This window comes from Varanus komodoensis, unplaced genomic scaffold (assembly GCF_004798865.1).
Source record: "Varanus komodoensis strain SLA01 unplaced genomic scaffold, ASM479886v1 scaffold51, whole genome shotgun sequence".
Taxonomy (NCBI): Eukaryota; Metazoa; Chordata; class Lepidosauria; order Squamata; family Varanidae; genus Varanus; species Varanus komodoensis.
In genome coordinates this window covers 2,722,487-2,745,289 of record NW_025336100.1, presented here as the reverse complement: position 1 = coordinate 2,745,289, position 22,803 = coordinate 2,722,487, and the positions used below count along the sequence as shown (strand labels likewise).

At 41.7% G+C, this 22,803-nt stretch overlaps 1 protein-coding gene across 1 annotated transcript; it reads right to left on the bottom strand.

Annotated features, from left to right (window-relative positions):
* Positions 1–1,127: 1,127 nt before the first annotated feature.
* Positions 1,128–21,046, bottom strand: LOC123031860 (transmembrane protease serine 11C-like). The gene is made up of 6 exons (XM_044447268.1): positions 20,848–21,046; positions 18,988–19,116; positions 18,320–18,509; positions 16,010–16,269; positions 10,028–10,170; positions 1,128–2,687 (listed from the first exon to the last, which is right to left on the bottom strand). The coding sequence occupies exons 1-6, from the start codon at positions 21,044–21,046 to the stop codon at positions 2,526–2,528; spliced, it is 1,083 nt and encodes a 360-aa protein (XP_044303203.1). The 3' UTR covers positions 1,128–2,525.
* Between the last annotated feature and the right edge of the window lie 1,757 nt (positions 21,047–22,803).

The window sequence follows — 22,803 nt, the reverse complement described above, 5'->3', positions numbered from 1 at the left end:
ATTAGGACCATTTTTGCAGAGAACAGTCATAGGCTCATCATGAGCACAGAGCTTATTTTCATATATGGTAGTGTGACCCACAGGGGATCGCTTTTTGGAAAGCAATGGACAGGCAGTGATGAAGCAATCTGTCACCTCCACACCACCTGTTTTGACTGCCATCTCCAATAGCAGCCAAATGACACTAATAAATCTGCACTCATATCAGTACACATCCATAGAAATACATGACGTGTGGCATCCTACATCAAAATTTGCATTACAATTTATTTTTCATGAGCAAAAACGAGGAGGAGAGATGGAGGGGAGCAACTTCTGAATCTGCTAAAAATTATGATTTTTTATTAAAAATATAAAACGGCTTTAAAAAAAGAGAAGCTCACTGAATATCCACTAGGTCCTGCAACCCAAGTCCATCTCTACAAATTATGTCTCTGCATATAGTTTGTAAAGATGGACTCGGGTTGCAGGACTTAGTGAATATTCAGTGAGTTTCTCTCCTTTTTAAAACCTATTATATTTTTTTAATTAAAAAATATTTGCTCCACTCGCTCGGGCTGCAGCAGAAGCCCAAGATAATGCCATACCACCCGCTGAAAGGGAGAGCATGACATGAGGGGGAGCCATGAGGGTGCACTCACCTCAGTTGAAGCCTTCCCAGCTTCTCACAACCACCCTGGTTCTGAGCCAGAGGAAGATCCCCTCGCAGGCGCTCACCTGGCTCCAGGAGGGGGAGCGGGAGGCTAGAGAGGGGGCCATGAGGAGGGAGGTAATGGCTGCTTTCCATGGGCTGAGGTGAGGGAAGGGGAGGGATGGGGCTGCGGCCAGCCGAGCGGGGCACCTCCTGCCTCTCCCCGCCATGAAGGGAAGAAGCATGCAGGCCATTCGACATCAGTTTGCCCTGAGAAGGCCATGGCAGAGGTGCAGGAGCCATGGCCCTGCTCTGCCTCTACCTGTCCGCCCACGGGCTCAGTGAGGCAGCCGCGGCTTGGTCCACAGCCTGGGACATGGCTCATATTTTTGTGGTTTAAAAAAATGGATTAACCTTATTACATTGGGCATTACAGGGAAATTTGATTATATTTTTCTTACTTTCTATCTTTTTTAGTGTCTTCGTCTCTCTTTCTTCCCACCGTCCTCCTCTCTTATGTATTCCCGTTCCGTATTCCCGCTCTGTATTCGGAGCCAACGCATGCATGCAATAGGGGGAAGAGCTGGCAGGTGCACAATTCATGCTGGCAAGATCAGCGGGGCAGCAGGAGCTAGCCAGTGCTAGCAGAGAGCGCTGGCGCACATGCAGTTGAAGGGAGCTATTACAATTTGGTGCATGCACCAGCTCTCTGCTAGTCTCCAAAACTGAAAGAGTTTCAGAGTACACCTGCACTGGCTTAGAGCTTTTGGACTTGTTCAGAGATCATTTTCTCTGAATGAGTCCAAGAGCTCTGAGGCAGGCTGGGTAAATGACTCCACGGGCTGTAGTTTGAGGACCCCTGCCCTAGAGCAAAGAAAACAAGCATTCATTCCCTCCAACTCAGCTGATGCCAACAATATTGCTCCATCCAGTTTTTGCCCATAGCACTGAGAATTTTAGGGTGAGGACCAATATAAGACTTTTAGAATAGCAGGACAATTTTGAAAGCATGTTCGGTACTTTCAGTATAAATGTATCTATTCCTGTCCAGAATTTAACATTGAAAAGACCAGATCTACAAGATTGTAGCTGAAGCCAACTATGTACAGTGCTGATTGTTGACATACATGATATAATCAAGAAAAATTATCCAAAAGTGACCAAAAACTGTGCACAGTACACCTGAAACTATGGGGGAAGAGGCAAGTATATTTGATTTGGCATGCATGTTGTAATTTTATGGCAAAGACAAGAAGTGAGATTTGCAAATTTTGTGATTTTCATACTAAGTCTACTAAGAGTGTGTGTGCATAACCCTTAACTTCTTTTTAATGTTTTTCTTATGCCTTTACATTGATCCCTCTCTCTTAATCCACACCCCCCACCTCAAGTTTCAGTTTGAATAGTGATGAAGGTGCGCAGGAGCTGAAAGACAGAGAATACAAACAGAATTTTATCTTCAAGAAAAGATGTTGCAGATATGGCTGTGCTTAGAATGCCAGCAAGAAATTATCAGAATTCTGGAAAAAATGTAATTTCCTGTCACTGCTGACTGGAAGTGTCCAAAGTTCTTACTGTAATGTTCATAATATAGTAGTGTAATTGCTGCAGGAAAAGCAATTGTTTACACATTTATGGATATAGAAATTCAGTAATGGTACTGCACAATAACATTATGGCTAACAGCCTTATCTGTATTTCTCTGCAGTAAAAGGCTGCTGTTTTCTGTTTTCTTTTAGCTACAGGAATGATAATTTGCTGATTCTCTAGAGATTTATATTTTGTAAATATAAGGTAGATACTTTCAAATGAATACATTATACTTTTGTGAAAGTTACAAACAAGTATGACCTGCATACTATATTTGTAGCATAAAACACATGCAACCTTTGCATTAGAGCCCAGTATACTTAGTAATCCAGTCCCGAAAGTAAGTCACTCTTGTGTAGACTCCTGGCTTATTTGGTTTAGCACACTCATCCCCCCAGCTCACAATGCCAACAAGATACCACATGCTTCTTGTATCAGGTGTAACCAATGGGCCTCCAGAGTCACCCTAGAAGAAGAAAAATGTAATTTTAAGCATCAAAAACAAGAAATTTTTCTTTCAGTGGCAGCAAAAGACTATTTTAAGGGGCAACATTAAGTTACAAACTCTTGAATTTAAGTCAATGTTAAAAGCAGCCTCAGGCACTTGCAATAGTTTTCACCTTGAGCCAGGAACGACACTGCACAATTACTCTGTGTGCTTTCATTGCTTCATCAGGAACTGAGCACACACAAGAACATTCAATTCCAAAGCTGGATCCTTATATAAACAGTGTTTGGCTTTTTACAATGGATAAGGAATCCTGTATAAGTGCTTAATACCAGTGTATGAGTGGGCAGCATAGCATGTGCCCACTCCACACATACTAATGAGGGCTGAGATTGGATTCAAGCCCCACCCCCCTCAAAACAAATAAACCAGTGTGATAAGTTTTGGTAGAGCCAATCATCCCTGGGGTGTCAGGTGCATGCAGACACACATGAATAAGAATGTTCAGGCAATTCACTAGTTCATGTGTGTGTGTTTCCATCAGAAGCTGTGAGAAAATGCTACAAACTAGAGGTGGGATATGTTTATACATACATTTTTATAGGAAACTTTAGTCAAAGAGTGGTTATATATACTATTTATTTAATTTCTCTATCACCCAACAACCAAAGCTGTCTGGGTAGTTACAACAGGGTTTACAACATTAGTAAAAGCAAGGTTTATGATTTTTTAAAAATGTCCAGTTAAAAACAAAAACTCAAAAATGTAGCAATAGCATGCTGGAGAGGCCAAAGGCCTATCTAAACAAAAAAGTCTTTCACATGTTGGCAGAGAGCTGGAGAAGGAGTTGCAGAGTCTGGACACAGCCTCTCAGAAGGGCCATTCCTGCTCACCCACCGCACATACACCATCCCAAATGTACCATAAATGGTGGTAAGGCATAAAGATTACCTTTATATATAAATAAATTTATAAATAAAGATTATTGCTGCCAAAGATCTGAAAATATGTTTACTGGTTATATATTCTGTGGTCCAATGTAATGAAATAAAATAACCATGGGCAAGCAAGTATGTTTTCCATTTTTTCAACAGGAAAATATACATGATTATACTTCTGCTTTATTCAATAGGGATAAAGAATGTATTGCCTTAAAGTGGGTAGTGTTGGGAAAATTCAGATAAATCCTGGTAGAAAAGCATTGCTTATATGTGCCTTTGTGTTATAAAATCAAACCTGCACCTTTCTTACAAGCAGCAGAATTCCAAGCCAGGCTACTGTTTAGCATTGCTGTTGCCTTCAGAAGATGGCATTCTTAGCTGGACTGAGAAGCTGTTGGAGGCTAACAGCTGTGTTCTCAACAGCTGCAGAAAAACTGAAACAATGGCATCCATTTGTTTCTGAATGAACCAACCAAAACATCTAGTCCCACTGAGGCAAGCCTCTCAGGAGTGTAGTTGTCAAACCACAATGGTTCCTCCATCAGACATATTTGCATGTTTAAAGACATATACCAGCTGACCTGGTCAAGAATCCCTCAGAAGAAATGGAGTAGCCTTCATAGTCAATAAAAGAGTAAGAAAAGCAGTAATGGAATACAATCTCCAAAATTACAGAATGATCTCAGTTCAAATCCAAGGCAAACCATACACCATCACAGTAGTCCAAGTCTATGTCCCAGCCACTGGTGCTGAAGAGGCTGAAGTTGACCGGTTCTATGAAGGCCTACAACACCTTCTAGAATTAACACCAAAAAATGATGTCCTTATCATCATGGGTGATTGGAATGCTAAAGTAGGAGGCCAAAAGATAACTGGAATAACGGGCAAATTTGGTCTTGAAGTACAAAATGAAGCAGGGCAAAGGCTAGCAGAATTTTGCCAAGAGAACACGATGATCATAGCAACACTCTTTTCCAACAACACAAGAGATAACGCTGCACATGGATATCACAACATTGTCAATACAGAAATCAGATTGACTATGTGCTGTGCAGCCAAAGATGGAGAGGCTCTATACAGTCAGTAAAAACAAGACCAGGAGCTGACTGTGGCTCAGATCATGAGTTCCTTGTTGCAAAAATTAGGCTTAAATTGAAGAAAGTAGGGAAAAGCACTAGGCCACTCAGGTATGACCTAAATCATGTCCCTGATGAATATACAGTAGAGGTGACAAATAGATTTAAGGAATTAGATCTGATAGATAGAGTGCCTGCTAAAACCATCCCAAAGAAAAAGAAATGCAAGAAAGCAAAATGGCTGTCTGAGGAAGCTTTACAAATAGCTGAGGAAAAAAGGGGAGCAAAAGACAAGGGAGAAAGAGAAAGATAAACCCAATTGAATGCAGCATTGCAGAGAATAGCTAGAAGAGATAAAGTTGCCTTCTTAAGTGTAAAGAAATAGAAGAAGACAATAGAATAGGAAAGCCTAGAGATCTCTTCAAGAAAATTGAAGATATGATGGGAACATTTCATGCAAAGATGGGCATGGTAAAGGACCAAAGTGGCAAGTGTTGGGAAAATTTGGATAAATCCTTTCTGAAAAGCATTACTCCTGTGTGCCTTTGCATTGTGGGATCAAATCCTGTACTCCTTCTCAAAACCAAGCTAAGTCACTGTTTAAAATGGCATTGGAATTCAGTTTACCAGGAAGTATCTTCCTAGCCTAGAGGGCTTCATGTGCCCTGGTCATTCAGAATGTCTAGAGTCTAGATAAGGGTCTGAGCTTATCATGAATACTTTCTCAGTAGCTTGAATGTACATGTCTAAGCAGACCTGGAGATGGGTTCAAGTTACTCATCTAAAGTGTCAATACACTGCAATTAGAAATATTGTAATCTCATTGTTTCTGTATGATTGACTGACATTCCTTTATCTGTTCTGTATGTGATGACCTCAGAATCTTATTTTAATGTCTGCATTCTGTCATCACTTGCCCTGTACCTGTGTACCTATAAATGCCCTGTAATGGTATTGAAGCTTGGCAGCAGCAGTTTACCTCTGCTTGCCCGATAATGCATTATCGTGAGTGTACTACGGGAACCTGGGTAATACAATAAAGCCTAGATGGTCTGGACACTTGATCTTTCCCACGAACCCGAGTTTTATTTCCTCTTCTCAAATTGAGATTCTGGGATTCTGACACAGGGACCTAACAGAGGCAGAAGAGATTAAGAAGAGATGGCAAGATTACACAGAACTATACAAGAAAGACCTTAATGTCCCTGATAACCATGATGCAGTGGTCGCTGACCTCGAACCAGACATCCTGAAATGTGAAGTCAAGTGGGCCTTAGGAAGTATTAGCAACAGAGCTAGTGAGCTATTCAAAATCCTAAAAGACAATGCAATTAAAGAGCTACACTCAATATGCCAGCGAATTTGAAAAACTCAACAGTGGCCACAGGATTGGAATGTTCAAACTACCACACCATTGCATTTATTTCACATGACAGCAAAGTTATGCTCAAAATCCTACAAGCTAGGCTCCAGCAGTATGTGGACCAAGAACTACCAGAAGTGCAGGCACGATTTCAAAGAGGCAGAGGAACTAGAGATCAAACTGCCAACATACGCTGGATCATGGAGAAAGCTAGGGAGTTCCAGAAAAACATCTACTTCTGCTTCACTGACTATGCTAAAGTCTTTGATTGTGTGGATCACAACAAATTGTGGCAAGTTCTTAAAGAGATGGGAGTACCAGACCATCTTATTTGTCTCTTGAGAAACCTATATGCGGGTCAAGAAGCAACAGTGAGAACTGGACATGGAACCACTAATTGGTTCAAAATTGAGAAAGGAGTTTGGCAAGGCTGTATACTGTTGCCCTGCCTATTTAACTTACATCCAGAGCACATCATGAGAAAGGCAGGGCTAGATGAATCACAAGCTGGAATTAAGATTGCTGGGAGAAATATCAACAACCACAGATATGCAGATGATACCATTCTAATGGCAGAAAGTGAAGAGGAACTAAAGAGCCTCTTGATGCGGGTGAAGGAGGAGAGTGCAAAAGTTGGATTGAACCTCAACATTAAGAAAACTAAGATCATGGCATCCGGTCCTATCACTTCCTGGCAAATGGATGGGGAAGAAATGGAGGTAGTGACAGATTTTATTTTCCTGGGCTCTAAGATCACCGTAGACAGTGACTGCAGCCAAGAAATTAAAAGACACTTGCTCCTTGCGAGGAAAGCTATGGCAAATCTAGACAGCATACTAAAAAGCAGCGACATCACCCTGCCAACAAAAGTGTGTATAGTCAAGGCTATGGTTTTCCCAGTTGCAATGTATGGCTATGAAAGGTGGACCATAAGGAAGGCTGAGTGCTGGAGAACTGAGGCCTTTGAATTGTGGTGCTGGAGGAGACTCCTGCGAGTCTCTTGGACCGCAAGGAGATCAAACCAGTCAGTCTTAGATGAGATCAACCCTGACTTGCTGTTTAGAAGGCCAGATACTGAAGATGAAACTCAAATACTTTGGCCACCTAATGAGAAGGAAGGACTCAATGGAGAAGACCCTAATGCTGGGAATAATTGATGGGAAAAGAAGAAGGGGACAGCAGAGAATGTGGTGGCTAGATGGAGTTACTGAAGCAGTCAGTGTGAGCTTGGGTGGACTCTGGGGAATGGTGGAGGACAGAAGATCCTGGAGGAATGCTGTCCATGGGGTTTTGATGGGTTGGACACAACTTTGCAACTAACATAACCTAACATTGGTATATGTGACTAGCAGGTTAGAAAATGTGTGTACATGGACTGTGATTTTGTAGTTGAATTAGCCTCTACCCAGTAATGCACTATTGTTAGTGATCGCAGGTACTGGGGCACTGATCAATAAAGTCAGAGAGGTTCAAACGTTTGATCTTTCCCACAGACCCAAGTGTTCATTTCCTCACACTTTGAAAATTGAGATTCTGTCAGTAGACAGAAAAACGTCTGTGTTTGTATCTGGTGGGTTTAGTTTTAGCATTTCCAGTATAAAAGACAGAGACCAGGTGTAGAAGAACTTGGGCAAAAGGGTGCTGTTAAACTCCTATCCCATTTGTGGGGATCCTTTGGGCAGATGTTTTCCAACAGTGTGAACAGAATGCTGGACTGGATTGACCCTTGGTCAGATTCAGCATGGCTCTTCTGTTCATTTCTTTAAAAGATATCATTGTATGATATGGACAGGCAAGGGAAGGAAAAATGTAGAGAGAAATGAAGAGACAAATGGTAAAACATAGGTAGAAAATGAAAATTGGAGTTCTATACATTTTTCCTGGGAGAAAGTCTCATTTAACTTAATGGAGATTAGTTCTGTATAGATATTCATAATTTTGTACTATTAGAAGAAAAAATCAAAAGAGAAGGAGGAATAAAAGACAGAAAGGAAAGCTAGAGGACAGGGCCTAGCTCACAAACTACAAGAAAGAATGTCCCAAATAGTATTGTTGCTGAAGCTGGCAGAAAGGCACAAATATTTGGCTCTGACTTCTGTGCTGCTTTTTGCTGTCCTACCATGATTCAGGCACTTTAAAAAGATGTCAGGTGCCTGGCCTGTTCATGTAGTTAAACACTGGTTCAGTACCACTGGCTTTCTTTTAATCTAATTTGATGTATTACTGTGGGCAGGGTAAGAATGGCTTTATAATTGTTGCATGGTATAGTCCAGAGCTGGCCAAACTGAGGCTCAGGAGCCATGTGCACCTCTCTGAGAGTATTTTTTGCAGTTCTCCACTTGCTGCTGCAAGTGCCCATGGGTGCCCACTTGCTGCTTGCCATCCCCTGCCACCACCTTCCACAGGCGCTTCTTGCCACTTGGTCCCTGCTTGTGGTTCTCAAACCTCTGACATATACTGTATGTGGCTTTTCTATTGAGCAAGTCTCAACACCCCTAGTATAGTAAGTTAGCATTCTGTAGAGTGGGTATCATTTGAAGACAGGAAGAAAGGATTACTCAGGAGTTCTGAGGACATGTGAGCCAAAACAGATGAGTGGGATCTACAACAGGTTCCTAATGAAAGGAATGTAATTTTCAATGCAGCATTACATATTAAAATGTGGTGTTTTAAAATATATCATTGATAATAGGGATCCTGAGAGTAATTATTAAATTTTAAATCAATTTTCTATTGCACTGTTTGAATGATGTTCACATATTTGAAGATTTTACCTCATCTGGAATATTCCACACTAGGTAAAAGTAGGTGCATATAACCTGCTTTACCACAGGCAGTATCACAATCTGCATTTATGTGTGTGTGGGAGGAAGACAGTAAAACACAGTCCTCACTATGGGTTGTACTGTGTTATTTAAGAAAATATTTGGAATAAGTTTCTACTAAGAATGAACCAAAACTTTCCATTTTTCAAAGCTGCCACTGTCAATTTTGCAAAGTTCTTGGCACCCAATAGCCACCATTTTTCTCTCAAATGTTCTCTTGGAATAATGCTACTCCATTCCTTCGAGATGGATTCTCTTTGGACGATGTGATGGTGTTTCTGCTTGCTGTCATCAATAAGGTTATCCAAGTTTTGTCACCCAGGAATTAGATTATGAACACAACTTCAGCCAACAGAGTTTAGTTTCTCATGGCAATAACAACACCAAATTTTAAAAGCTCTCTCTCTCTCTCTTTGGTTTTTTGTTTACTTTGGTTGTTCTAGCATAAGAGCAAAACTATATTGTGGGTTGCAATCATTGTAGCTGCTGAATACTACATGGGTTTCAGACTGTTACTCTGTGGGGCCTCCTTCTCATTTATTTCTTTATTTACTGTCTTTATTATTCTTTGTACTTTGATACTTTATTATGGCCAATGGCTGAAACCAACTTTACTGTTGAAACTCCAGAAGATATCCTCCTCCCACCTCCAGTATTAGGTGTGACAGAGCTATAAGATTCCTATCTTAAATGGTGGAAGTATGGTAGCAAGTATCATAACTGCAAAAAATAGTGCATGTAGGGATTGTAGAGAGGAAAATGGAGTTGGAAGGAACCAAAAGTCAGATGGAGATAAGACAGGAAGAAAGCTTTGCAAGATAACAGTCCTTACTTCTAATTAAGTGGATAGTAGTCCATGAACACATACCTTAAATTAACACAGTTATTAAGAGATACCACAAGATTCTTAGTTATTGCATTTATACAGAATGGACCTCAGTGTAGAAAGCTAGTATGAGCTGAGGCCTAGAAATGACCAGGAAAGGAAACACACACTCAGGACTCTTAGTAGTAAGGGCCTCAGCATCAAAAGGGGCCCTTGAGGAGGAATTTCAAACATTTAAAGCTGGAAAGAAAGTTTTCATTGCACACATTCTCCTTACATCAGCCCTATTTATTGAAGATTAATTTTGCAAGATGAGATTAATCATACCTGGCAGGAATCTACTCCTCCTTCCAGGTACCCAGCACACAGCATTCCAGGTGCTATGGCCCCGTTGTACACTTCTCTTCTATTGCAAGTATAGGAGTCTATGAGCTTTACTGTTGCTTCCTGAAGAACATTCGGGGTTTCACCTAAACAGAAAAAACCCTTTAGTACTTCCATTTATGTGCTGTAGCCTAAACATAGAAAAAAACCTCAGACAGGTGCCATTTTAAATAAACCACAATAAATCTGAATAAAGATACAACAAGTACAGTAGCAGCGATAGTAAACCTTCCTCTACTAAGAGTAATGGCAGCAGGTAGGGACATATGTGTTTGTGTATTCAGCTGGTATGCTTGCAAACCTCTAGATTGGGATCAGGACCATGTGTTTTACAATCTGGTTAGAAGTTCTATCAATAATGACTCCTTTTAGGGTTCGTTGAAAATGCTATCACTTCATAATTTGTAGCAAATTATGGGGATGTTGCCACAAGCACAAAAATAAGGACTGTAAACATGTAGAAGGAAGGATGCTAATTCAATTACTCATTCTAAGAAAATCAACTGGTTTGTACCATTCAGCATAATCGCTGCAACCCACCCTAACTTATTCAAACCATGGAAGTTTGCAGCATGTGCTGACAGCCATTTAGAATATATATCACCTAACTGGGGTTTGCCACAGTTTGTCATGTCATCCAGACCTCTGCAGCAGAGCTTGTTCCAAGGTTAAACAATCCCCAAATAAACCATGATTTTGTAATAACAATAATCACATAATGGGATATTGAAAATTGCCACTGGTAGGCAGCAAAACCCTCCATGGCTTCCATAAGTTGCAGTGGAATGTGGTGATCATGAAAACCTATGTCTTCTTTCTTTTGGGGGAATTTGATGCAACTTTGAGGCTGAGATGGTTGAGGAGAAGATAATCATCTGCATCATGGTGGTTCCTGACTCCTGCACTAGACAGGCCTGCACTAGCTCAGCTTAAAGTCTTTTGATTTCTAAGAGGTCCATCTGGTGCTGATATTATATGCTTTCTGCAGCCAGGACCTTCTAATTTACCCAGTATTTTAAAGTTTAAATTTTTAATTATTTTTCTATTACAGTCGTGTGTTATTAGTATTATTATTATGTTTAGGTTATTATGATATTTTTATAACATTGTATTTATCGAATGACTGTTGTAAGCTGTCCAGAGACACGTAGTGATTGAACGGGTTAGAAATGCTCAATAAATAAATAAATAAATAAATAAATAAATAAATAAATAAATAAATAAATAAGAGACAGTTGAAGGAAAGTTTCATATCAGCTGATTGCTGATTAACTGAAGGGGAGTGGCCTGATCAGCTAGCAGCAGTTATGTGGGTGGAGTGATTCATTCTGGTTCCTTACTCCTAACAGAGCAGAGCAGAGCAAGCTGCCCCAGCTGGTCTAGCACCTCTGGGATACAAGCAGCCAAGGTCCCAGGGAGAGCAAAGAGGAGTTCAGCAGGGGAGGTCCCTAGTATCCCCCCATTTGTTTCTATTCTTTATTTCACCTTAATTACCCCACCCCCTGCATGCGGTGGCACAAAAAATGCATCACACTGGTGGCCTGCAACAACTGCAACAGCTGCTCACTGTTGGGCCCCACCCACCTGGCAGGATTGGTGTGGCAGGAGGCTATCAGTTGTGTATTGGGGTCAGCACAATAGAGCACAATAGGGGACTTATCAGCCGCCCCAGGCATATACAGAGTGTTCTTCAAAGGATAGGCTAGCTGCAAGCCGCTCCACTTTTGTATCAAAATATGGACTAACCGCAAAACCGTCTCGCCTCGGTATCATGCCAGCTCGCTTGCGTAGGCTGTCAAAAACAATTCTCCCTTTGTTTGTAACAAGGTATAAATACTCCGTTGTCCCTCTAAAGGGTGCGGCACCCATCCCGTCCTTGTGGGAGAGTGTCGTCCCTATAGGAAATAAAAAAACCTTCTCTTAAAAATACCAACTGGTCTCTAATCTCATCTGTAAAACCGTGGGACATAACACTCACTAGTACCCCTATTTACAGGAAAAGGTGAGAGCATTGGAGCAGCGAGTATCCACCCTTCGAACAATAAAAGAAAGGGAAGGGTTTCTGGAGAGAGTGGAGGAGCTGCAACAGGTAAGTGTAGTCCAGAAGCAAGAAGAGCATCAGCAAGCTGAGGTAGCAGAGGAGAAGCCTGAGTGAAGAGAAAATAAGGAAACTTGCTGAAACAGGGTGTCAGACGCAGATGACCAAGAAAACACTCTGCACTAGTGGAAGCAGTGGAAGTCTCAAACCGCTTCAAGTCACTTGAGGAAGGGACATGTGAAAAAGCCACTGTGAAAGAACTACACGACACACTGGGTAACTCTGAAAAAGAGACAAAAGGCCAATCAAGCAAGGAAAGGGATAGCAAAGTTTGCAACAAAAGGAGAAGAGTGCTGGTAGTGAGAGATTACCACTTGCACAGGATGGAAAAATATGTATGTTGTGATGACTCAGAGAATCGCCAAGTATGCTTTCTCCCTGGGTAAAGATATAACCAGCAAGTTAACATAACCCTTGCAACCCATTGACAAATACCCCTCCCTTCTCTTCCACGTGGGAAGTAATGACATTGCCACAAGAAGTTTCACTGAAATAACTTTGAAGCTCTAGGGAGGAAAATAAAAAACACTGGGGCCCAGATAGTCTTCTCCTCAATCCTTCCAGTATATGGAAGAGGAAATGTTAGGGAAAGAAAAATCCTTCAAGTGAATGATGATGGTGGTGCCGTAAAGAGAGATTTGGATTCTGGGACCACAAGCTAAGCTTCCTGGAAGATGGACTATTGGCAAATGATGGGCTACACCTCACAAAGAACAGGAAGCAGATGTTTAGACACTACATGAAAAATTTCATCAGGAAAGCTTTAAACTAAAACCTATAGGGGAGGGAGATGTGCAGCATGGCATACCATCACCTGGCAAAGACTTATATATTTCAACAGAGAAAAAACCTCAAGCAGGGCCTAACACCAGTCTCCCAAAAAACGTAGGAAGAAAACCAAGGACATAACCAGAATGAACTTGAATATCTCTATACCAGTGCCCAGAGTATAGGAAGGAAACAACACGAACTTCAGCTCATACTACATGAGGGCAATTACAATCTTATAGGAGTAATGGAAACTTGGTGGGATGACTCACATGAGTGGAACTCTACAATTGATAGATGTAACCTGTTCAAGAAAAATAGAAAGGACAAAAAAGGAGGTGCAGTGGCACTATATGTAAGAGACGCATATATCTGCACAGAAATAGAGGAAGAGAAACTTAGTAGCTCCACTGAAAGCATCTGGCTAAATTTAAAGGGAATAAAAAATAAGCACAGCATAGCTATTGCCATCTGTTACCGACCATCCAGTCAAAAAGAGGACAAGGATGCAACCTTCGAAAAGCCACTTGCCAGCATTTCCAAGAAGAATGATGTAGTCATCATGGGGGACTTCAATTTCCCTGATATATGCTGGGAGACAAATTCTGCCAAGCATGGTCCCTCCAAGAGATTCCTGACATGTGTTGCCAACAACTTTCTCCAGCAGAAAATAGAGGAAGGTACGAGAGGATCAGCTATCCTTGATTTAATACTAACTAACAGGGATGGCCTGGTGGACAAAATAACAGCCATGGGAACTCTGGGGGAAAGTGAGCATGTGATACTTGAATTCTCAATTATGAAGGAGAGAAAGGGTAACTGGAGCCCAACAAGCATCCTGGACTTGAAGAAAGCCAACTTTAACAAACTCAGAAAAATGATAAACAAAGTGCCAATAGGCTAAACATGAGCCAACAATGTGATGCAGCCACCAAAACATTAATGCTATTTTAGGATGCATTAACAGAAATATTACTTCCAAATCACAAGAAGCAGCAGGTCCTCTATAGTCCTCACTAGTCAGACCTCATCTGGAATACTGTGTCCTGTTCTGGCACCAAGATTTAAGAAAGATGCAGGAAAATTAGAAAGGGTCCAGAGGAGGGCAACAAAAATAATCCAGGTTTCAGAAACACTGCCTTATGAGGAGAGACTGAGAGAATTGGGCATGTTCAGGCTTGAGAAGAGAAGACTTGAGGGGGGACATTATATCCTTCTATAAGTACTTCAAAGGCTGTCACAAAGAGGAAGGTCAAGATCTCTTCTTGCTGATGCCAGAGTGTAGGACATGGAATACTCACGTCAAGCTGTGACAACCCAGATTCAGGCTGGACATCAGGAACAGCTTGCTCATTGTCAGAGCAATATGACAGTGGAACCAGCTATATAGAGGGGTGGTGGGCTCTCCCACAATAGAGACCTTCAAAAAGAAACTGGACAGCCATCTGAGTGGGATGGTGTAACGTGGTGTCTTGCAACAGCAGGGGCTTGGACTCAATGGCCTTCATGGCCCCTTCCAACTCTCACACTCAAACCTCTACATGCACACAGACAGGAGTAAATCAGTACTGCAGCTTTTTTCCTGAATTCCAAGCCTGTTATTCCTACTAGCTTCTGATAATGTTGAACTTCATAGTCTTTTCTATCATTAAACAGAGGGAGGCAGGTGTAACAAAGGACAGGTTAAGGGTTCCTTGGGGCAGGAAGGGTTAACACTGGGTATTGAGGCCCAGCACCTCCAGCCAAGTGGTGATTTAAGGAAAACCAGGTGCAAGGCCTCAAGAATGATGGGAATGTAAATCCCACTGCTATCAAGCAGGGATGGGAATGTAAAAAGCCCTAAGTAACTATAAATTACTTTCACCACTCCAGCCCAACCCCAAGGCTAGAGATTTCAGGCCTTAAGAGTATATGATTCTCACCTGGGTAATGTCAGAAGATGTCACCCCATGAGTCTTCTGTTTAATCTAATGGTATAAAAGCAGGGAGCTGGAACAGATTGGGGTTTCTCTTTGAGGAGAAGTTCTCTGGTGCTGCTGGAGGCTCTGCTGAAAAATGCTGTGCTATTCTACAAGGAAGAAGGCTATGTTGGGTGCAGTATCCTTTATTAGCAGTAGGAGTGGCTATCTTTGTTATTTTTAGGCCAGGGAGGCCGCTGGTCTGGGGGCCAGCCAAACAGTGTGTCCAGTAAAATTGCTGCTCTCCAAGTCCCTGTTCCCTTACCTACCCTCATTGTTGTGTGTCTTGTATGTTGTAGTTTTTTAAGACCCTCTACCCCTATATTGTCTATTTTGTCTTTTAATAAATCTGTTTTTCCCCATGCTTGGCTTGTTGTGTGCTGAATCCGGTGTCTGGTCCCAGGATTTGGGAGCCCAGGGAAGCAGGGTAAGAGACTGAACCCTGCCAGCCACTGGGAGGTGGGGACTCAGGGGTGGCTGATTGTTACAGCAGGTAATTTGGGGTTTCTTAAAAAGGGCAGCAAATGGTTAGCTGCTGATGATGATTTTTATTCTTGTTATTGTAGTTCTACTGTCAGAGACAAGGTGATTGTTTGCCCCAATTGGCAACATAACTTGACCAGGTAGATTGATTTGGAAGGGGTTTCACTTACTTCTTAGGCAGTCAAACCTTGGGATGGCCCTGTCCTTTCTTCAGATCCTGGTTTGACTCCTATAAGCCACTCCTTTTAGTATTTGCCTTTCTAGCTTCCACTATTTTCCTTTAAACTTTCATTCCAATCCTCAGTGTTCACTCTCTCACACAAACTTTATATCCTTCTGCAATTGCCATTTTCTTCCTTATCCAGCATTCTCTATCTCTATAGCAACCTGCAGCTCTCAGCAGACTGTTATGTGTTCTGGTTCTGCCTCCTAGCTGGGTGCTCCAGTACAAGTTGGCTAATCAAAACAAAATCACCATCTCAAATTGTCTTATCAATAACTTTGTAAGCTGTCCTGAGCGCTTGGTGATAGGACGAGATATAAATGCCTGTAATAAATAAATACATAAATAAAACTAAATTGAAAAAATTCTATACTCTTCTAAGTGGATGCACTTACCATCATTACTAAGTGCTCCCCATCCTGTAATAACAGCATCTATATTATATGGAATAATATCATTTGAGTTTGGAAGGCAAACCCGATGAACAGCACTCGTAAACTCCACACCTTTAGCCAGCTGCACAACAGCAATGTCATATTCATGGGCTGGATACTCGTACTTTTCATGAACTATAATGCTCTTGACAAGCCGTACAATTAGAGGAGGGCTCAAATAAGTTCCAAAGGATACCGTCCACTTATTTGGATTTTTTGCCCTGAAAAAAGTCAAGAGATCATAGTGAGTCACAACATTACTGAACTTGTTCATATCTGAATCCCCAACAATGCCATTTTGATAGAGAAGCATTTGGTATACTCTCCACAACAGAAAGGCATTCCAGCACCTGTGAAACCTATTGCAATGTACCAGTTGGCATTATTCTGCTTTTCTGTTTTCCTTTTTAGTAGAGAAAGTAACATCCTACTACTAGTTACTATTGTCAGAAGACCTGGGTAGTACATTAGCAGTGTTTAGTGAAGACCCAAAAACCAATCAGGATCTGATGTGGGCAGGACATACACTTTTCAGGAGAGGTCTTATTTCCCTGCACATGCTGCCACTTATCCCTCTCCCTACTAATCTCTGTCACCATGGCTCTACTGATCCTTCACCACAGCACTCATGTTCCCAATCCATGTGTGCAACATGATGCAAATATGGGGGGAAAGGCTCTTGCAGAAGGCCTTTTGAAGGCAAGAGGAGAGTTTCTTAACTCTTTGCCTGTCCTCTAGTGCTTCCCTGCAATTTCCATCTCTAAACTAGGGATGTATGGCTGGTGGGAGAGAAGCAAAGGAATGGGACTGAGGGCCACCATGGAAAACTAGATCAATCAACTTATTTTCTAATAGATACATTGTTCAAAGACATAAAACTGGAGTAAAACGGGGGGTAAAAACTAAACAAAACCTGTACTCCTGTTGTTGCACTTCAGCTTTGTCAGCTGGCATTTAGGTCATCCTTTCTTAACAGAATGTAAGGGATAAGGAGGACCCCAGAAGGACCTTTGCTTGCCGTAAGCACAGCTATCATCCCAAGGACACTCTTTTTGTCACAAAGATGAAAGGCCCACTCAGGCTGTCCCTTTGCAAGTATCACCATTTCCATGCCTGTGGGTGTTGCCCAGTTTACAAAGTAGTGATGCCACAGCCTTGATGCAGTCGGGGGGTACTCTAGTTTCCCTCCCCAGATGCACCAGACCATGCTGCTGAAATCATGCCATCTCTCCTTCCATGCTGCAATCACCAAAAAACTACTGAAAACACTAGGCCCCTGGCCTGCCCAAGCAAGGGGCCACTGTTGGGTGCCTTCCCTCTCATAATAAAGGCTTTCTGTGTCCCTTGCCCTTCACCAGAAACAGCAATGCTGACTAGCTCTTGCCTGCAGGAAAGGGCTTCAGCCCAGGGAAAGGTGACTGCTTCTGAAGGTGCTTGGTTCCACATCATAGACTTCATTGCCCCCTTTCTCCCCCCTCCCCCTCCCCCCTCCCTCTCTCTCTCTCTTTCTCTCTCTGTGTGTGTACACACTGCAAGCCTTGAGAAGTCTCCTTCCTACAGTCTTGAAAACTATGTCTAGGCCCAGAGCCCAACTTTGCCAAGAATGCAGCTGATTTTCTCATCTTGGCATACCTTGTTGGAGAATGGAGCATCCTCAAATGATGTTACAGTTAACAGATCCATTTGCTGAGCTATTCCTCCCAAAATAGCTTATGCATCTGAAACTGTGTAACCTTCAAGAAATATGCCCTTGAGGTGTTATCTTCTTCATCTGTGTATGAGTGAGGATCTCTTTGGGTGTGGAACTTCATCTTACATGCTCTATATGTCAGTGTCTAAAGATTCATTAGATACAGTTTTGTTGGTCTTGTAGGATCACGAGTCTAATGAGAACATATCAAACAGTACCCCCTCAGAAGTGTATCACTCCTGCTTTGTGCTGTAGAGGGGCCATTGCTCAACAGGTAGAACACATACCCTGCATACATACTGTCCCAGGTTCGGTCCCTGGCATCAAGTGTTAAAAAGTTTCAGGAGATAGGAAAGACCACTGCCTGAAACCCTGGAAACATGCTTCCAATCAAAATAAGCAACACTAAGCTAAATAGTCAGATGTGATAGAAAGCAGGTTGATGTGTGCTTAAATAGGCAAGGAAGAGCTCTCTCTATAACTGTCATCAAAGTATCTCTCATGCTTAACTTTAAACTTTACCTAATACCACATGGTCTACTGGTCAAAACATCCATATTTTACCCTACTTGGGAACTTACTCTCTGAAGCAATGAGCTGCAGACACAAGCCATGTGTTACTGATTAATGTTGCACCACAACGATGGATGTTATTCCGCCGAAGACTGGCCTGCCAAGGCCATTCTCCAGAATCAAAAGTAGCAGTTCCTCCTGTTATTCTTGATGATAGTCTCGATGATGCTCTTGATATGTTGTATCGAAGCCCACAGACTGTTTATGTAAAAAAAAAAAAAGTATGCTTTGAGTGTTGTTAAATATGAAGTACATATTGGTTATAAAATATTTCTGACAAACAAGTCAAGTTGACAAGAGCACAATCGGCCCAGCTGCTACTTGGCATCCGGGTAAATGCCTGTTCTTGGGAGCAACAGGAAGGACATTCACTGTTCTTTGGAAAGTGTTTATCCCACATAGCAGGAGACAGAGTTATATGGTTAATCAAAGCCTCCCCTGGGGTGGAGACTCCTGAACTTCAAGACTGCAACCAGAAAGAGCAAGGACACACCTATATTCATGTCCACAGTGAACAGAAATGATGCAATGTAGCTAAACAGCAGCACAAATATGAAAACATAAAACTAAATCCAGAAAATGTATGAACAGACAGACTAGTAGAAAAGGAAAGCATCCTTTTTAATCTGAGAGAGGCTGGCGCTAACAGGGAGGGAAGGTGGGTGACATGTCCTACCTGGAGGATTCCCCAGATGAAGAAAACCTGTACAGTGAGCATCATCCAGGGGTTGTCGCTGCAGAAGACTGTCCTCCACTAGAGGAACAGCCAGGTTCCTCAAGAGCAGGAGGCAGAGGGAATAGGCCCCTTAGAAGAAGGAGTGCAGTGCTTCAACAGAAGTCCAAACAGGCTGAACAGGGAATTTTCCATGAAACAGCACTCTGACTTAAGCTGGCTATAAATTAGTTTTGACAGAGCTGCTTCTTGTGGCAAACAACAAGCACTGTTATCTGGATTCTTGGACTATGTTAAAACTAACTGGTATCTAGATTTCTGCCTTGTTTACTGGACATTCTTTTGGACACTCCCACCTGATGTGAAACTTCAGACATACACACAAACCATATCATACTCTTGGACTGTCCTGATTCTTAGAAAGGTAACACAAAGATTGGCCATTTGTGGGCACAGGGCAGGACAGTAGGATAGCAGATGCAGGATATAAATGAGCAGTATTCTTCAGGGTGATTTTTAGGTGAAACATTTCAGCCCATTCTGTAAAAACCTTCCTGCCAAAGGCAACCAAGGAAGGGATATTCCTCAGTTTGTTAAAGGGTTCTGCTTTAACAAGCAAGTAACACTTGGTAGTCAGGTTTGCACACAACAACCCCCAAGGTGTGTGTGTGTATTGCATATTCATAGTTTTGCCCAGATATACTGGAGCTCACTGTGGATTAAACAACCTCCAATGAGTCATGCCATGCAAACCAGCCCACAATGTTTCATAGATACTTACTGTTACTTCACTGTTTCTATATTTTTCTGTAAAGCATATTGTGAGAAGACTTTCTGAATGAGAGACTATACATTCATAAAATAATAAGGGAGACCCTTTCAAAATGGAGTAGAGGTAGCTGCACCCTTGAAAATAATAAGGTTATGCTCTCTTTTGGGGTGATTTCCCTCTAGCAGCTCTGCAAGGCCTTAAGCAGAAGTATTCCCTTCAACAGCTATCTCAACCTTTTTGAACCAGAGACTGAACCTCAGCTTATCCTGCTGTTTAATGCCAGGTCAGTCCAAAATGAGACCTTTCTCATCCATAATTTAATTGTGGACGAAAAGGCTGACGTGTGCACTACTGAGAGCTGAGTGGGAGGATGTGGAGAGGTCAGTTTCTTCCAGTTGTACCTTCCTGGATACTTGGCGCTGCACAAAGATCAACCTGAGGTCATTAGGATTGCTGTGGTCTATAGGAATTTTTCCTATAGAGAGGAATTCTGTCCCCCTCTCTAGGCTTCCTAATCATTCAAGTCCTGACTTTGAGTATTTGTATTTTATGTTGGGTATCAGAGAAAGATCAGGGATTGTGCTAAAGTATTGTCTATCCCACTACCCATCATACTCCCTAGTTGACAGTCATGGTCTCAGATGTGGAGTTGAAAATCCCTAGAATGATGGTTCTGGGGGATCTTGACTTCCAAGCTAAGGCTGCTGAATCTGGTGTGATTCTGGATTTCACAGCTGCCATGGTCGCCATGGGGCTGGCCCAACATATAAGAACACATGATTTGGTTTTCTTGTCTGGGTGGGAGGATAGTGATCTAAAAGTGAGGGAATTAACATTTATGCTATTGTTATGGTTAGATCACTTCCTACTGAGGATTAGAATCTCAATTACCTTTCCTCTCTTTGGGGGTGGAGAACCTATTAAAATGGTCTGCCCGTAGAGGCTAATAGATTCCAATGATTTCAGAGGACTCCTGCTGGTATGGAAGTTCTGGTCACTCTGTGGATTACAGAGATGATATGGGAAATAAACATAATTTCACCCCAATGCCCTTACAATGAGCAGAGCCCAACTACCTGCTTTGTATATACTTGTGCTGAGGGCAATGAAGAAAGGAAGACAGCTAGAGTGTGGGTAGAGGAAAACTTGCACAAAATCTGACTGAACGTAGGTTAATGGGAAGCCCATTTTGTGGCAGTTGAGGATGGCAAAAAGGGAATTCTTTTTTACCACCATCTTTCCAGTGTTGTCCAGCAGAGCATTTCCATGTAGTCTGTGGCCTGCTGCCATCTAGGCAAGGATAGAATGGGTGGAATCCTCATAGTGTGCTGTGACAAGTTTGTGCAGTACTTTGAAAATTAAGTCACCCAAATCTGTTATAATTTGAACATGTTAATTAATCAGTTCTGTAAGTATAGCTGTCCAGAGCACTGTCTGGTGCAGTTTTATTGGACAAATTTCTGTTGTCAAGGCCTCAGGATATGGACAAGGTGCTTGGCCAAGTCCAGTCAGCTACCTGGGTACATGACCTTCATGGATTATTACCTTTAATAAGAGGTATCAGAATGGGCCCAGAAGGTCATAAATGCCTCCTTTAGAGAAGAAGTGGCACCAGTACCAGCATCTTTAAAGGGAATGGTAATTGGAATACTCCTAAATAAAATCTATTCTGGACCTGGGTGATGTTAATAACTAAAGACAAGCAGCTAACATTCCCTTCCTAATCAAGGTGCTTCAGCAGGTAGTTGTAAATCAATTGTAAGCACTCCTGAATGAAATAGATTATCTAGATTCACTTCAACTGGGCTTCAGGCCTGGTTTTTGAAGAGAAACTACCTCAGCTGCCCTGTTGGCTGACCTTTGCCAGGAAAGGGACAGAAGAACTGTGGCCCTGTCAATTTATTTATTAATTATATTTATATTCCACCTTTAACAACAGCCCTGTGAAGGTAGGTTGGGCTGAGAGTCTGTGAATAGCCCCAAGTCACCCTGTGAGTGCCAAAGCAAAGTAGAGACTAGGACCCAAAATTGCCTGAGCTCTAGTCTTGAGCTCTTAACCACTGCACAACACTGGTTTTTCTTGGACCTCTCAACAGCTTTTGATTGCTTTGACCATGGTATCTTTTTAGATAGGCTTTCTGGGCTGGGAGCTGGAGGCTGTGCACTGCACTGGTTCCACTCCTGCTTGAACAATGAATTCAATAAGGTGGTGCTGAGAGATTATTGCCCCTTGCTTTGGCAACACTATTATAGGCTTCCACAGGGCTCAGTTCATCCCCATGCTGCTCAACATCTACAAGAAACTACAAGAGGAGTTTATTCAGAGGTATCATCAATATGCAGATGCCACCCACCTCTATCTACTAAGAAAAACTCATTTTCTGTTGTGGCACCCTGACTATGGAATGAACTTTCCAGGGAAGCATACCTGGAACCTGCATTGTACTCTTTCAAGTATCAAGTAAAGACTTTATTTTCCCAGGACTAATTTAAATGTGGCATTGTATTTTAAATCTTTGTAATGGTATATTAGACTTTATTCTTTCACTTTTATTTTATACTGTAATCCCTACTATTTAAATTTTTATACTGATTTTATACTGAATTTTATGTTTTAAATTGTTGTTTGTATGATGCTTCAGGTACGAGGTAGTATATAAATGAAATAAATAAATAGCAACTTATTTTATTGCTAAATGTTGATATTAAAATATTAACTGGAATTTTGGCTGACAGAATATAACAAGTTATTACAATGTTAGTCTAACTGGACCAAATAGGATTCATGAAAAACAGGCAGGGGGCTGATAATCTTAAATTGATAGTGGATCTGATTGCATTTAAAAAAAGGGTAGAACAAGCACAGCTGCCATTACCTCTCTGGATGAGGAGAAGGTAACTGATAAAATTTATTGGAAATTTATAATTGCCTCATTGAGAAATTTTGGCTTTCCTCCAGAATTTTAGAAATGAACATTGTATGTGAAATTCCCGAAGCCAGAGGTAGGTTCAATGGTGTTTAGTCTGGGTTTAAAAAAAAAAAAATA

What these genes read in the sequence shown, in the direction of transcription:
- LOC123031860 (XM_044447268.1), bottom strand. Translation starts at nt 21,046, where the DNA reads ATGGCAGCAGGCCACAGACTACATGGAAATGCTCTGCTGGACAACACT. An exon ending in GCAGCTCATTGCTTCAGAGA is followed by an intron (nt 16,270 to 18,319) that starts GTAAGTTCCCAA and finishes GACTTTTTTCAG; the next exon opens with GGCAAAAAATCCAAATAAGT. An exon ending in GAGGAGTAGATTCCTGCCAG is followed by an intron (nt 2,688 to 10,027) that starts GTATGATTAATC and finishes TTCTTCTTCTAG; the next exon opens with GGTGACTCTGGAGGCCCATT.